Below are 15,496 nucleotides of genomic sequence, written 5' to 3'. Positions count from 1 at the left end.
CCACTGGGCCTCCCATCCTCCCTGCCCTTGTTTGTCCTTCATTTCCCCGCCCTCTTTGAGCCACACCTCCCCAGTCCTCCCTTGCGCCAACACTCTCCTGTCCACCTTTGCCCACATTTTCACGCCCTCATTGGCATCCCTGCATTTTCCCATGCTCCCTTGCACCCCCATTTTCTCACCCTCCTGTGCTTCCCCATTGTGAGGCCCTCTGCCCCTGGCTCTTAGGCTCCTTACTTCAAATGACCTTTTGGAGAAAGTCATGGAAGGATACACTCCTGGATGTGAATGTGACCCGCAGTCCAGGGAGTAGATGGTCACTCCTATGTGAACATTTTTAGTTCCACATGTTTCAAGAAGCAATTTGACAAACATTCCTTAAATCAATTCAAATGTGTGTGTGTGTGGGGGGGGGTCTCTATGCCCTCGCGCACAATTTTTGCTCTGAAATGCCTGCTATGCCCGTCTCATCAAAGCCTGCTGATCAGTGGCACATGGGCTCAAGGAAAATTCCTTCACCTGCTATGGCTGAGCAGACCTCAGAGGCAGAAAGAAAAGGTTTTGGTGGGAGTGGGAGTGGGGCTGGAGTGGGGACGGTGGAGAGCTGTCAGAGGTTCCCACCTTCACATCACTCTTGGAGCTTCAAAGCCCAGCCTCGACCTTGCTTCCTGTGTCACCCTGGGCAGTTACCTTGGCCTCTGAGCCCTGTGAGAAGGATGAGGATGAGTCAAGTGAGCTAATGTGGAGGCAGAGGCTTGGGGGACCTGATGGCTTGTAGCTAGATCCTGCTTCCTGGAGCTTCTTCATTCATTCATTCCACATCGGTTTCTTGAGGACCTACTGTGTACCAGGCTTTGGGAACACAACCAAGATGAGGACAGCCCAGGACCGTGCCCACTCAGAGCTCCCAGTCTAGCAGGGCCAGAGCGGTCAGTGCTGAACACTATGCCCAGAAGGCCCAGGTGGCATCTGGGGGTGTACCAGGGCAGGACGTCATGCCTTCTCTCCACCCCTGGTGCAGCCTATTTGGAGGATGAGGAGCCAGCAGGGGTAGCTCGGGGCACCTGCTTCCTGGGCATGGGGAGCCTTGCTCCGGCATCCGATTGTGATGTGATGGAGGCTTATGATTGAGGAGGGGTGGCTGCTGGGGCCCCTCCCTGGCAGATATCAGACAGCCAGAAGAGAGAGGGGCAAGTCAGCCTTGGTGCCCCCGACCCTAGACCTATACCATCTGGGGAAACAGTAGCCCTGACGTTTATTTAGGAGGATGCTAACTAAAACGTCCGGAGCACCCCAGTCCGGCCGACATGGATGAAATGCACACTCCGTATTCTTCCCTGAAGAGACTGTTATCTTTCTTCAATGGCTTCGTGGTTGGAAGTATGTCACCACCCAGGCCCTGGGGCTTTGCAGCCCTTCCTCCATAGCTGGCTTCCTCAAAGACAGAAATAAGTTGATCCAAATTCACTGGCATCCAGATCGGTCGTCCCCAGGGAAGCAGGAAGGATGTAGGGCAGACTGACGAGGAGCAGGACACATTGGGAACAGGTGTAGGCTCTATCGACTCAGAGTCGGTGAAATCAAGCACAGAGGCTGTGATGGGGGGGCTGGGGTTGGGGCCCGGGTTGGTGGCGGAAGAGCTTGACTCTAAGTCAAATCCTGCAGAACACTAAGTTGTTTGGGAAGGATAAAAGGGAGTGGTTATTTTTCTGGGTCCTTTAAATTCTTCAAAACACTTTTTTTTCTTACTATAAAAGTGACCCAAAATGTGCATCGTTAAGAAGCAATTGTTTTGGGGCGCCTGGGTGGCGCAGTCGGTTAAGCAGCCAACTCTTGGCTTTGGCTTGATCTCCAGGTGGTGAGATTGAGCCCCCTCCCTCCCCGCCCGTTGGGCTCAGTGCAGAGTCTGCCTGGGATTCTCTTTCTCTCCCTCTGCCCCTCCCGCTCTCTCAAAATAAAATAAATCTCTTTTTTTTCTTTTTTAAAGATTTTATTTGGGGGCGCCTGGGTGGCTCAGACGGTTAAGCGTCTGCCTTCGGCTCAGGTCATGATCCCAGTGTCCTGGGATCCAGCCCCACATCGGGCTCCCTGCTCAGTGGGAAACCTTCTTCTCCCTCTCCCACTCCCCCTGTTTGTGCCCTCTCCCTCGCTGTCTCTCTATCAAATAAATAAATAAAATCTTTTAAAAAATAAAATAAAAAAATAAGCAATTGTTTTGATAGCCGAATGGCATTAAGAAAAGGTTGCCAGGAAAAAGAAGGATATTAAATATCACCCCTCATCTTGTTATCTGTGTTGTAACATTTTCATGGAAATTAAATGATACAGAACATTTAAAGAGCTTATACCTATCATGGGAACATTGCTCAATAAATACCATCCCCATTTTGATATCCTTCCAGATTTTCCTGTTTACCTTTTAAAAACAGCAAAACAAACACAGAAAAGCTATTGCTTTACAATCCACTTTCCCCCTTTTTAAAAATTTAATTTCCCCTCCTTTTGGATAGACTTTATTATTATTTTTTAAAGATTTTATTTATTTATTTGACGGAGAGAGACACAGCAAGAGAAGGAACACAAGCAGGGGGAGCAGGAGAAGGAGAAGCAGGCTTCCCATGGAGCAGGGAGCCCGATGTGGGGCTCGATCCCAGGACCCTGGGATCATGACCTGAGCCGAAGGCAGACGCTTAACTGACTGAGCCACCCAGGTGCCCCAGATAGACTTTATTTTTTAGAGCAGTTTCAGGTTCACAGCAAAGTTGAGCAGAAGGTACTGAGATTTCCCATATACCCCTGTTCCACACACACGCACAGCCTTCCTCATCAGAACATTCCCACCGGAGCAGTATATTTGCTACAATTGATGAACTTACATGGACATTATCATCACCCAGAATGCATAGTTTACATTAGGGTTCACTCTTGGTGTTGTACATTCTATGGCTTTTGACAGTGTATCCACCATTTTAGTATTATTATACGGAGTAGTTTCACCACCCTAAAAATCTCTGTGCTCCACCTGTCTTCTCTACCTCCCCACTAACCCCTGGCGACCACTGGTCCTTCTACTGTCTCCATAGTTTTGCCTTTTCCAGGATGACATATACTTGGAATCATACACTGTGTAGCCTTTTCAAATTGGCTTCTTTCACTCAGCAATACGATTGCGAGTTTCCTTCATATCTTTTCATGGCTTAATGGCTCATTTTTTTTTAGTGCTAATCTTCCATTGAATGTCCCACAGTTTATCCATTCACCTGCTGAAGGCTATCTTGGTTGCTTTCAAGTTTTGGCAACTATGAGCTTCTAGAAACATCCATGTGCAGGTTTTTGTGGAAACATTAGTTTTCAGCTCAGTTGTATAAATACCAAAGAACATGACTGCCATATCAATAAACATTCTCCTCCCACAATAAGGATCAGGCAACTACAGCCTTGTAAATAGATAGATAAATAGATATTATTTATTTGTAAATAAAATATATTTGTTTATGAATTGCACATGGCTGCTTTTGAGCTACACTGACAGAGCTGAATCGTTTCAGCAGAGGCCTTATGGCCTAACAAAGCTCACAATATCTGGGGCTTTTCACATACACAAAAATTGCCAACCCTTGTCCTAGAGCATTATTTAAAAGAACTGTCTAGAGTCCCATTGCATGGCTGTCCCATGATTTACCTACCCAATCTGTATTATTGATTGCTTCAGGTAGTTTCATCCCTGAGCACTCTGATACTGAGGTATGTATGTGCATGTCTATTAGGATATCAGATATTAGGCTGAATAACTACAAATGTAATTTCTAGGTAAAGGGTTTTACTGTAAAACCTTTAAGATTTTAAATATGAATTGCAAAGTGTCCTTCTGCACACCGTCCCCCTCAAAAAAGCTTGTTACCTGGCAACAATATGTGAGAATGTCTCTCCACATCCTCACTAACTCTGGGTATTAACATTTTTTAATGTTTTTGCTGATTTTATTTGCCTTTGCTCTTCCCCTCCCACCCCCATCCCCACCCCCAGCGAGAGTTCTATTTGTATACAACTAACAGACTTTTTTTTCCTGTCTGATTTCTGTCCTAAAGATGTCTGGTGTGATCCCCATTGGCCTGGGCATCTATGTCAAGTTCAGAGGGGCTGTCCTGATAAGGGTCCTTGGGCTGGCCTCTGCATATCTCCTTCACATTGGCTACCTGTGCCTGGCAATGGGCTGCATCACAGTGCTGCTCAGCTTTGCTGGGTGGTATGGAGCAACCAAAGAAAGCAGAGGTACTCTCTTGTTTGTAAGTTGGATCTGCATACATCCCCCAAAACTCCCACCCCACCACCATGTGAATCCTTCCTTGCACATATTACAAACCCCTGCCATCAGCATCCCCTATTTTTCAGTCTTTGTGGTGTCTCATATGATGGCATGAGATGCATCCATCTTTTCCTTTATGATATATCTCGGTTAGAACTCCTCTCCTACCCCAGGCCATACATTCTAGTCTCCTAGGTTTTCTTCCCATAATTTTAAGTTCTTGATTTCTCACTTTTAGCTCTTTGTCTTTTGGGAGTTGGATTAGGTGTGTGTGGTGTGAGGTAGGGGTCAGTCCTCTTCTGCCTACACTAATTGCCATTATGCTTGGGTCTTTCCTGGGCACACTGCTCTGTTCCATCAGCCCATGTGTATGTTCCCACTAACACAATACAGTTGTTATCCTCATGTCTGCACAAGTACATGTTCAAGTACATGAGGTAGGAAAGTTTTAAGCATGATCATGCAGACAGCATGTTGTAGATTTTACATGTCTTGCTCATCCTCACACATAGCCTTGGCCAACTCCCCAAAGGCCAGCTCCCATCTTCCCCACTCCCATTTCCCTTAGAATCTTGTCTGAGTGGATTATCCCACCTTAGGTAAAATTTGTCTCCAGCATTTTTTGTTTTCCTTCCTTCACTATGTTGTTGCAAAACTCTGGTTATTTCAATTTGGGGGTTTCAGGGAGATCCTTAGTAGGGTCATCTTTCAGAGCATAAACAATCTCCATTATTAAAAAGCACCCCGCCCCCACCCTCCTCCTCCCTGAAACTCTATTATCTCGTTTTCTCTCTTGATTACTACATTCAGCAAATATTTATTGGGCAGGTCCTGTTCCTGAAATAGTCCATTTTATTTTCAATATGATGTGGATGCTATTTTATTCATAGCTTAGCTTGAAGGAATCAAAGAGGCCTCACACCCTACATCCAACCCATCAGCAAATCAGATTAACTTTACCCTTCGCGTCTGTCCCTCCAAAGCCTCTGAGACCTCACTCAGAAAAGCAAAATCGTTTTTTATGGTGTTGGGAGCCACAGAGGATTCTGAGCAGAGGAAGGATGTGCCCTGACTCAGGTGCTCACAAGCGCCCTCTGGTGGTCATTAGGGGAACAGAGGGTGGGGGACGAGGGCCTGACTGAGAGACCAGGGTGAAGGGACTGTGCTGGTCCAGGTGGGAGACAGTGGGGGCTGGGCCGGGTGAGGCTGTGGAGGGGGGAGAAGTGGGCAGAATAGGGATAGATTCTGAAGATGGAACCTGTAGGACATACGGACGCCTGGATATCTATCCTCCAGCCACCTCAGTCACCCAGAGGCAGGGAGGTAGTAATATTAATATTAATCCTCACAATCCGTTACACGAGCCACTTGTCTGGGGTCCCACAACCGCTAAGCCCTGCTCCCATGTTTGTCCTTGTGGGTTCTGGGGTCCCCGGGTGTGTCTCCACTGCGTTTTCCTGCCTTTCCATATCAGGACTAGATAAGCCCAGCCATGGGCCGGTCTGGCAACTCAAAGTCTCAATTAGCAAACAGATTTTAGTAATCATAATCAAATAGATGAAAGGAGAGCCAGGAGCTGACCTACTTTGCCCCCATCTGGCTTCCAGAAGCTCTCCAGAACGTACAGACACCCCCGTGAGCTGGTCCCATGCCCACATGTATCTATGGGGAAACTGAGGCCTAGACTGAGCAGCAGTTTCTCCTTGATGGGTGACTTCAAGACATCCCCTCTGCTTGCTGTCTTTCTCATCGTTTTCCATTGGGCTTGTGAATTTTGTCACAAGGCCAAGGGCTCTCTGTGGCATCTCAGCCACAGAGGCTAGCATAGGCCAGCAAACATAAGCCCCCCACCACTACCACCAACCCCGCAGCCACCGACCTATCACCCTGCATCTTCCCTACAGCCCCCTCCCCCCTACCCCCATTTGCAAGAGTTCTCAGCCTGCTTCTCCTCCCCTCCTCCTGCCTCCGTTCTGTGTTCTGTCCTTCCCACCATCCCTCCTGATTCCCCACAGGCTCCTGCTGTCGATGCACAGAGCCTTTACTGACCTGGAGGTCCCCTCACAGGTCTCCCTGGTGCTCAGAAAGTGCTAGGCTCCAGCTAGTGGCTCCAAGAATACCTCAGTGCCAACATCCTGGATGACATGCAAGAAAACGCCACGTGAAAGAAAGAAGCCCTACACCCCACCCAAGGCTGAGTTCTTTCAAACTGAAGAGGTCCCATGGCCCGGGGGTTGGGGGAGGGACAGTCCCCACCCCTGCAGGGACACGGCTGAGCAGGCTCCCAGCCCCCTCCGACCCCTCTGTGTCTTCCAGTGTTTCCTGTCCACGGTTATCATCCTCATCGCTGAAATCATAGTCACCACAGTGGTCCTTGCCTTATTCCACATTGTAAGTACTATGCTGTTGCTCCCACTCCCCATTAGATTAGAAAGAAATCGAAATCGTGAGAAGCAACGCCCCTCCCCCCGTGAGCCGCCCACGCGGTGATACACCTGGCCCATGGGTCCCTGGGGCTGGAGATGGGGTCTCCAGAAATGGGGTGAAGAGCCAAAAACCTCCGCCGTCTCCTCGAAGGCCTCAAGAGACTGGCCGAGTTAATTTCATTCACCATCTCCCTTGCGTTTTTGGTGGTGAGGTGTTAAGAAGTAATGGGCAAAGCTGCAAAAGCTGTTGGGGTTTTGAAATGTGTCAGAAACAGAGGGCTATTTAGCCAAATCCGTCAAAATGACAAAGCATGGATGCTTTGACCCAGCTATCCCATCCCTAGGAATCATCCAAGGATTGGCTTGCTCGGGTGCAGAAGGACGTATAGTATACACCGAGGTGTGCAAAAGATTGTAAGCATCAGTAGGAGGGTGGTTCATTTATAATAATGCTCACCGTTTATTTGAGAGGGGATCCCAAGAGGGACCTGGAGGGGACAGGGGGAAAGGGCAACCCTGCAGGCAGCTGGGCTCAGTCCTGGGGGGGGGGTGCATCTGGGAGCAGCATCGAATGCGTGTCTGTTTTCCCACTCGAGGGGCGAGGGAGCTGCGATATTGATCCCCCTCCCATCAGTATTGCTTGAGGGCTGCTCGCAGGGCACATGTGGGCTGAGATGCCACAGAGAGCCCTCGGTTGCTGGCAGTGGGAAGCCAGGCCAGTGGGCACAGAAATGACAAACGCCACTGGGATGTGCGCTGGGCACCAAGAGCAACTGTTACTCTTGCTAACAACAGCCATATGCAGAACAATGAGAATAGTATAAAGCAGGGAGAAGAATAATGAGACTATGCTTTGCTTTGACACACACCGAATATGTCTTTTGGGACACAGGAAACAGTCACCGTCACCGTAGTGGAGTGGGAGGAACTTGGCTGGGAGAAAAAGGTGGGAGGGAGACTTTTCATGGTCTACCCTTCTGTGCTTTGTGAATTTTGAACCATGTGACTATTTCACCTCAGCCAGAAAACTTTTTTATTTAGACCTTGATTTAAAAAATAGAAAATGAAATTTGCCCCTTTTGTGTAGTGATTGATTCAGTTGCTAAAGATGATATTCAAATCTTTAATCGAGTTCCAGCCAAATCGGGGGTGTAGCAGGCATGTGGGCGATTCAAAAGAGCAGATGATTCAAGTTTGTGGTGGGTACAACCAGATGCACTGAGCTCGGAGACCCACGCTCTTCCTATGTCCCTCTCTCAGGGGTGATGGCAGCCAGAAATTGTCCTCCTCCAGGGCAGATGCGTAGCTGGCCGGGGGGGGGGGGGTACTGTCAAGGAAGTAAAAGAAAGCAGAAAGGAGGGCGCCTGGGTGGCTCAGTTGGTTAAGCGGTTAAGTGTCTGCCTTTGGCTCAGGTCATGATCTCAGGGTCCTGGGATCCAGCTCCATGTCGGGCTCCCTGCTCAGCAGGGAGTCTGCTGGTCCCTCTCCCTCTGCCCCTCCCCCCACTCATTTTCTCTCTCTCTCTCTCTCTCAAATAAATAAATAAATAAACTCTTAAAAAAAGAAAGAAAGCAGAAGGGGCGCCCCACCTCCCTGCTCTGTCCCCAGGAAACCTCCCCATGTGGGGCACTTTGCTGTTTTGTGTACCTGTCACTTCCAGTTTCATCTTTGAGGTTCAAGAAGTGGCCTTGGAACACATCTTTGTGACCCCGAGGTTACGATGAGCCAGATGACTATTCCACAGAATGGGACTTGGTCATGGAGAAGGTGAGCTCCACATCCGGGGTGTGTTACTGTGGTAGAAGACACATAACATAAACTTGTCATCTTAACCATTTTTAAGAGTCCAGTTCAGGGGTATTAAGTACATTCATGTGGTTATGCAACCATCGCCACCATCCATCACCTGCCACCACACCATTCTACTTCCTGTCCCTGGGAATGTCACTCCTCTAGGGATCTCACGGAAGTGGAATCCTACAATATTTGTCCTCTTGTGATTGGCTTATCTCACTGAGCATAATGTCTTCCAGGTTGTAAGCATGGGTCAGAATCTCCTTTCTTTTTAATGTGCCGTCATCTGTACATCATCATTGTACAGATACACCACGTTTGATTTATTCATTCCCCTATCGATGGACACTTTGGTTACTCCCTCCTTTTATCTCTTGTGAATAATGTTGCATGAACATGGGCATATGCGTATCCCTTCAAGTCTCTGTGTTTAGTTCTTTTAGGTATATATACGGAGATGAAATTGCTGGATCATCTGCTAATTCTATGTTTAATTTTTTTGAGGAATTTCCATCCTGTTTTCCACCACAGCTGAACGATTTCGCATCCTCATCAGCAATGCACAAGGGTATTAGTTTCTCTACAACTTTGCCAACATTTTTTATTTTCTCTCTCTTTCTTAGTAACTAACCCCCCAGGGTGGGAGGCGGTGGCATTTACTTCTTGAGTCTTGGTGTTTAAGGAGCAGGACCAGCCTGCATAAGTCACCGGAAGCTCTTGGGGCAGGTAGTTTAGAAGGGCCCCTGAAGCCAGGGCGGGTTTGGAAGGAAAAAGCATTGCCTGTTTCTAGGAGTGTTTCACATCTGAGTTTTGGGCGCAGGAACTGCTGTGGGGTCACGTGCGGGCTTGGGAGACGGCACATGATGGGTAGGGGGCTTCCTGCCTCCCAGTTTTGGCTGCTGAGGCTTGACGTGGTAGAGAACATCTCTCATTCATTCATGCAGCCCTTCTGTTAATCCTTATTGAGCACCTACTGTGTGCTGGGCACTGTTCAGGGCTCTGGGGACACAGCAGCGCACAGAACAAGATCCTTGCCCTGTGTTACTGACGCTTAAGTGGGGACATGGACAAGAAACCGCTAAGTAAATATTAGTGTCAGATGTGATGAATGCTATGAAGGGAAACAATGCAGGGTAAGGGCACAGAGAGTAAGGGTTTGTTTACTCGAAGGTGCTATTTGTCACCTATTGTCACCACACAATGGGATGATCTGTCCTAGCCCCTTTGGGGGGGTGTCATGTGATGAGTTCTGCCTAATGAGCTATGAGAAGTCACGCGTGTTATTTCTGGGCCAAATTATTTCATTGCCAGCACAGGGCTCTCAAGAGCACTCTTCCCTCCTGCCACGATAGTGGAACCACCCGGATGGTGGCTGCTCCATCAGCTTGAGTCCTTGAGTGATTTCAAGAAACAGAGTCCCCCTGCCAAGCTGTGAGGGGCATGTAGTGTGAGTGAGAAATGAACTGCTGAGTTTGAGGGGTCCTTTGTTATGCAGATCCCTGAACCCAGCCTGACTGATATAGGCGCTGTGGCTAATTTGGAAGGAGGGGTCAGGGCAGGCCTTCCCAAGGAGGGACATTTGAATAGACACCTGAATGAAGTGAGTGAGGGAGGCATGCAGATATTTGAGGGAACAGCATTCCAGAAAGAGGGAACAGCCTGCAGAAAAGCCTTGAGGCTGGAGCCTGCGAAGTGTGTTTGAGGAACAGTGAGGGGACCAGTGTGGCTGGAGCTGAGTGACTAAGAGGAAGAATGGGGGCAGATGAGGGCCCACGGGTGACTGGGCAGATCATGCCAGGCTTTGGGGGCCGTGGTGAGGCGTTCAGCTTTTACCCCAAGTAAGAAGAGAGCCACAGAGGGTTCTGAGCCACGATGGGCTGGAGTAAGGGAGGCATTCAGCACAAGCCCCAGAATAGCATGACTGCTCTAGACAGTAGCCATGGTGACCATGATTTCTATTGGGTTTTTTTTTTATTATTATTTTGACATCTGAAAGGGAGTCTTCAAGTGATTATTCTCCTCTCTGCAGCTAAAGTGCTGTTGGGTGAAGAACTACACAGATTTTTCTGGTTACTGCTACCCCAGGAGCTGCTGTAAATCCATCGGGACCGCAGCCTGCGATGGGCATGACGTGTCCACAGACATCATCCACCGGGGGTAACTCGAGACCGTGTTGGGGGTCACCTACGTACACCCCAAGGGTGGGTGACTTTTAGAAAAGTTGTGTATTTGCCAGAACCCCAGCGAGAGTGGTCAAGGGCAAAAGAAAGCAACTGTCATTGGGTGTTCAGCTCATTTTGGCTACACGGCCTTGGGGGCTTAGGGTTCCCATCCTCATTTCTCATATGGGGAAACTGAGGTTCAGGGCGGGGACAGTTCAAGGTCAGTTCAAGTGGCTTTGGTGGAGCTGGGTTTGGCCTGAGTCCATTCCCTGGCCTACATTGCCTACCTTACAGAGGGCTTACAATATAGCAGTAATGATGAACAATGATCATTCTTGGAGAGTGTCAGCTCCCCAGGGGGCCGGGCACTCACTTTGTGAATTCCGTCCTCATCCCACGCCATGATGAGGTGGGGAGTGCTTTTCTCCAATTTTATAGATGAGGAGACTGAGGCACAGAAAGTTGCCCAGCACTTACTCACCACCTGACAGTGTTATTGCTGTATTGATTACCTGTGTTCACCACTCAGATGTTGGCCCCACCAAGGCAGGAATTATGTCTGTTTTGTACATCGCTGGGTTCCCAGTGCTTAGCTCACAGTAGACACTTAATCACTGCATAGTGAGTAAAGGGGGCACTGAATCCTGTCAGGAGCAAGCTCAAGGCAACTCAAGCTTCTGGAAGCAAGAATTGCCAGGGGCCTAGAAAGGAGAGCATCTCCGTGACTGCAGGAGGGGAAGTGGGTAGCTACTCTACCCACACACTGTGTCTGGTCTCTTAATTTCTCTGAACCTGTTTCTTCACCTACAAAACAGAAAAAAGAATAGTACCCACCTTTTGAGGTTACAGTGATAAATAAGTGAGAAAACACACGTAAACGGCTGAGAAGGTGTTGGATACATGTTAGCCCTTCTGTTCACATGTAAAGAGCACCCAGAAATAACTAACAGTTACTGAATACTGGCTATCAGGCCGCTGTTATGTACTTCATGTAGATTTTTTTTCTCTTAATCCTCACAAAAACTTGGGCAGCAGGTCCAGTTGGTCCCATTTACAGTTGGGGAAACTGAGGCACAGAGTGGTGTGCGACTTCTCAGGGTCACACAACTAGCAAAATAACTTGGGACATCTGGTCATACTCTTATTCACCACACTTGGGGGTCACTACAGATAGATCCTGGGGAATACGTGGTATGTTCTGGGTGAGGTGAGGGAACAAGGAGTCCAGGGAAGACGCTGGGATAGGGGAAGCAGTCAAGTGAGGAGTCAAGGTCCTTGTGGCTTTGTCCCCTTCTCCTCCCTGAATCTGAGAGGAACATCATTGGCCCAAGGGGTGGGGCCAATGGGAACTTGGAGTCCAGAAGCCCTTAATGAGGTTCTTTGGTTTGATATTTGTATCCTCAGGGCTGTTTCCCCAAACTCTTGAAAATAACCAAGACTCAGAGCTTCAACTTGGTGGGGGCTTACTGGGGGGCAGCAGTGATACAGGTAAGGCCTAGGTCCTTTGGAACGCAGTGAGCTCTTTTATTGAGCACCTACTGTGTGCCAAGCACTGTTCTGGGCACTGGGGATCCCTGCTATGGTGGAGCTGACATTCAAGTTGGGGTGGGGGATGGATGATTATTTCAGTTAAAGATCCCTTCTGGGAAGGGAGTAAAGCAGGGTGACAGGATCGGGAAGGGAATCAGGGATGACTTCCCTGCAGAGGTGACATTTGACCAGTGACCCGAGGAGATGAGGGATAACCATGTGTGTGTGTGGGAGAATCCGGGGGAAACAGCTGGTGCCAAGGCCATGAGGTAGCAATAGGCTTGGCTTATTCACGGACCAGCAGGGAGGCCACTGTGGCTGGAGCAGGGTGAGTGAGAAGAGGGGTAGGGAGAGATGCGGCAGGGAACTGATGGGGTAGATCATACAAGACCTTGTAGGCTGCAGAGAGGGGTTTGACCTTTATTCTGAGGATGATGGAAAGCCATTAGAAGAGTTTTAATGTTCACTTTTTCAGTCCACAAAACTTACCGAGCACCTCTTTGGACCAGGCATTGTTGTAGGCACTGTGGATACAACAATGAACTCCACAGGCAAAAATCTTTGCCCTCGTGTGCATTCTAAATCAGCAGCGGGAGACAAGAAATATGATTTTTTCAATTGGACAATTTATTGTATGGTATTGATAAGTGTGTGGTTGTTTTTGTTTTTGTGGTTTTTTTTTTTTTTTTTTTTTTTTGAGACAGAGAGAGAGCATGAGCAGGGGGAGGGGCAGAGGGAGAGGAAGAACCCCAAGCTGACTTTGCGCTGAGTGCAGAGTCCAACGCGGGGCTTGATCCCAGGACTGAATTTTCTTTTCCTACCTCATTTAAAAGACAACTGCATAAGGCAATACCTATAAAACTGTGTTTACAGGCTGATATTAAGATGTAATGCACACGACAATAGTAGCACAAAGGAGGGTGGAAAGAAAAGAGATATATAGGAGTAGAGTTTTTGTATGCTACTGAAATTCATTTAGTGTTAATCCAAACTAGGTTGTAAACAGTTAAGATATTAATTGTAATCCCAAGGGCAACCGCTAAGAAAAGAACTTTAAAATACAGCAAAAGAAACAAGGGAATTAAAATGCTGCACTAGAAAATATTTAACACAGAAGAAAGTTGAGGTGAGCAAATAGAACAAGGACAAAACACAAATGGAAAACAAATAGCGAAATGGCATATAGAAATCTTACCTTCTCAGTAGTAACATTAAAGATAAAGGGATTACACCACTTAACTGTACACTTTAGAAAAGTGAATTGTATGATATATGAATTTTCTCAATAAAGCTCTTATTTTGTAAAAAAAAAAAAAAAAAAAAAGGCTCCATCCCTCTGGGCCCCCACGAAGTTTTTTTTTTTTTCACTCAGGCGCTTCCCTCAGATTGATTTTCAAGATGCAGTAGTGTTCTTCTGCAGATCACTGCCAGTTGAGAGATGAATGAGTCTCATCCATCTGATCTGTATTTTAAAAATGGGTATTTTTTTTTCATTGTACACATTTATATCGAATATATGTTTGCAAACTATACCACACCCTCTTCCCCAGGGAGGTCATAATAGTCAAGATCCCAGCAGGAAACAGAATGCAGCCCCCAGGTGGTCCTTTTAAGAAATTTTCGGGTGCTTCCTTGCTGAGGTGTGGGCAGGGTTAAGAAAAATGGAGGGATGAGGTGCTGAGGGGCTAGCAACACGGGAGCTTTTACTTCTGGGCCTGAAGGGGTGGGGAAAGCAAGAGTCAAGGAAGAGGGGCCATCTGCCCACAGCTGCAGTCTTGAAGAGCTCAGGGTGGGCCGGAGAGAGGAGGCAGTGGGGAAGAAATACTCCAACTTTTCCTCCAGCCTTCCCATCTCCTGCAGGTAGGTGTCTCCTATTGGGCGGTTGCGGTTCCATAACCGGAAGTGAAAGGGCAGGAGGTTCTGGGAAATGTAGTTCGCAGGACCCAGGGTAGGGCCGAAAGAGGGTGGAGATAAGATCTGTGGGAAACAAAGGGAAAATGACCCAGGTGCATCACAAAAGGCCTCCATCTTCGGCTCACGACTGAGACTGTGGAAACAGGTTCAAAGCGGCTCCAGACTGACCATCCGGGGCCTTCCGCTCTCTGTAAAACCCTGCCCTTCACCTTTCAGGAAGAAGATACTCCTCTCCCCCTATCAGTGTATCCAATTTGCTTTGGGTTCCAGAGGTCCCTTAAGTTGGTTCAACATTTCTTTCTTCTCCCATTTCAGCTGCCAGGAATTCTTGCCACTTTGCTGCTATTCATCAAAGGAGACAGACGGAGCTCGGGGGAGGACAGGACATCTGGTCCACCTGGCTGCTGGAGATTTTGTCTCATTATTTCTCTGTGGCCCTCACTGCCTTTGGAAGAGAGATTGGTAATAAAAGATTTTGGAAAGCACCATTATCCTGATCCTTTTTCCTTCATTTTATTTTTTATGGCAGCTAGCAATGGTTTTAGCCCTAAGTACCTAAATGGGATGACATGGCCTCCCTTCTCATGCAGTTGTCTTGTTTTGTAAATTATTTTGTGGAAAAAAAAAATCTAAAATGTCCACAAAAAGAACCAAAAGAACTTTTCCAAAGAAACTCCTATATACCCATCACCCAGATTCAACAATCACCTCGAGTCTGACATGTTTGTTTCATGATCCCTTTTTCCCCTTGGTGAAGTATTTAGAAACGAATCCCAGACAATGTCATTTCTCCCCTCATACTTCAGTACACAGAGATCTCTAAAATGTATACATCTGCGTCAGCCCCAAGGCTATCATCACACCTGACTAAACGTTTGTGTGTCCCCCCCCCCAAATTCCTATGTTGGAACCAAATTCCCAATGTGATGGTCTTGGGAGGTGGGGCCTCTGGGAGGTGACTAGGTCATGAAGGCTGAGCCCTCACGAATGGGATTAGTACCTTATAAAACAGACACCAGAGAGCTCCTTTGCTTCTTCCACAAGAGGACACAGGAAAAAAAAAAAATCCAGCCATCAATGACCCAGGACACTGGTCTTCCTTCACCAGACACTGAATCTCCTGGCACCTTGATCTTGAACTTCTCAGCCTACAGAACTGGGAGAAAGAAATGTCTTTTGTTTATAAGCCACACAGTCTGTGGTATTCTGTTAGTAGCAGCCCAAATGGACCAAGGCAACATCTAAGACAATTAGCAACCATTCCTTGTTATCACTCAACACCCAGGCCACCATCGGAATTTTCCTGATTGGCTCAAAAATGTCTTTTTACATTGATTTCTTGGCATCTTGTTTGGTTTTTATTGAGA

At 47.7% G+C, this 15,496-nt stretch overlaps 1 protein-coding gene across 1 annotated transcript; it reads left to right on the top strand.

Annotated features, from left to right (window-relative positions):
* Positions 1-1,304: 1,304 nt before the first annotated feature.
* Positions 1,305-14,952, top strand: TSPAN16 (tetraspanin 16). Its single transcript, XM_078059459.1, is given in 10 exon segments — positions 1,305-1,370; positions 1,590-1,592; positions 4,086-4,283; positions 6,620-6,694; positions 8,403-8,437; positions 8,439-8,496; positions 10,553-10,693; positions 12,090-12,173; positions 14,445-14,520; positions 14,936-14,952. Coding segments are annotated over 10 exon segments (753 nt in total).
* The last annotated feature ends 544 nt before the right edge of the window (positions 14,953-15,496 follow it).

The sequence above is a fragment of the Halichoerus grypus genome, chromosome 1 (genome assembly GCF_964656455.1).
Source record: "Halichoerus grypus chromosome 1, mHalGry1.hap1.1, whole genome shotgun sequence".
Classification (NCBI taxonomy): Eukaryota; Metazoa; Chordata; class Mammalia; order Carnivora; family Phocidae; genus Halichoerus; species Halichoerus grypus.
The sequence above is the reverse complement of the archived record's forward strand: the minus strand, read 5'-3'. Positions and strand labels throughout refer to the sequence as shown.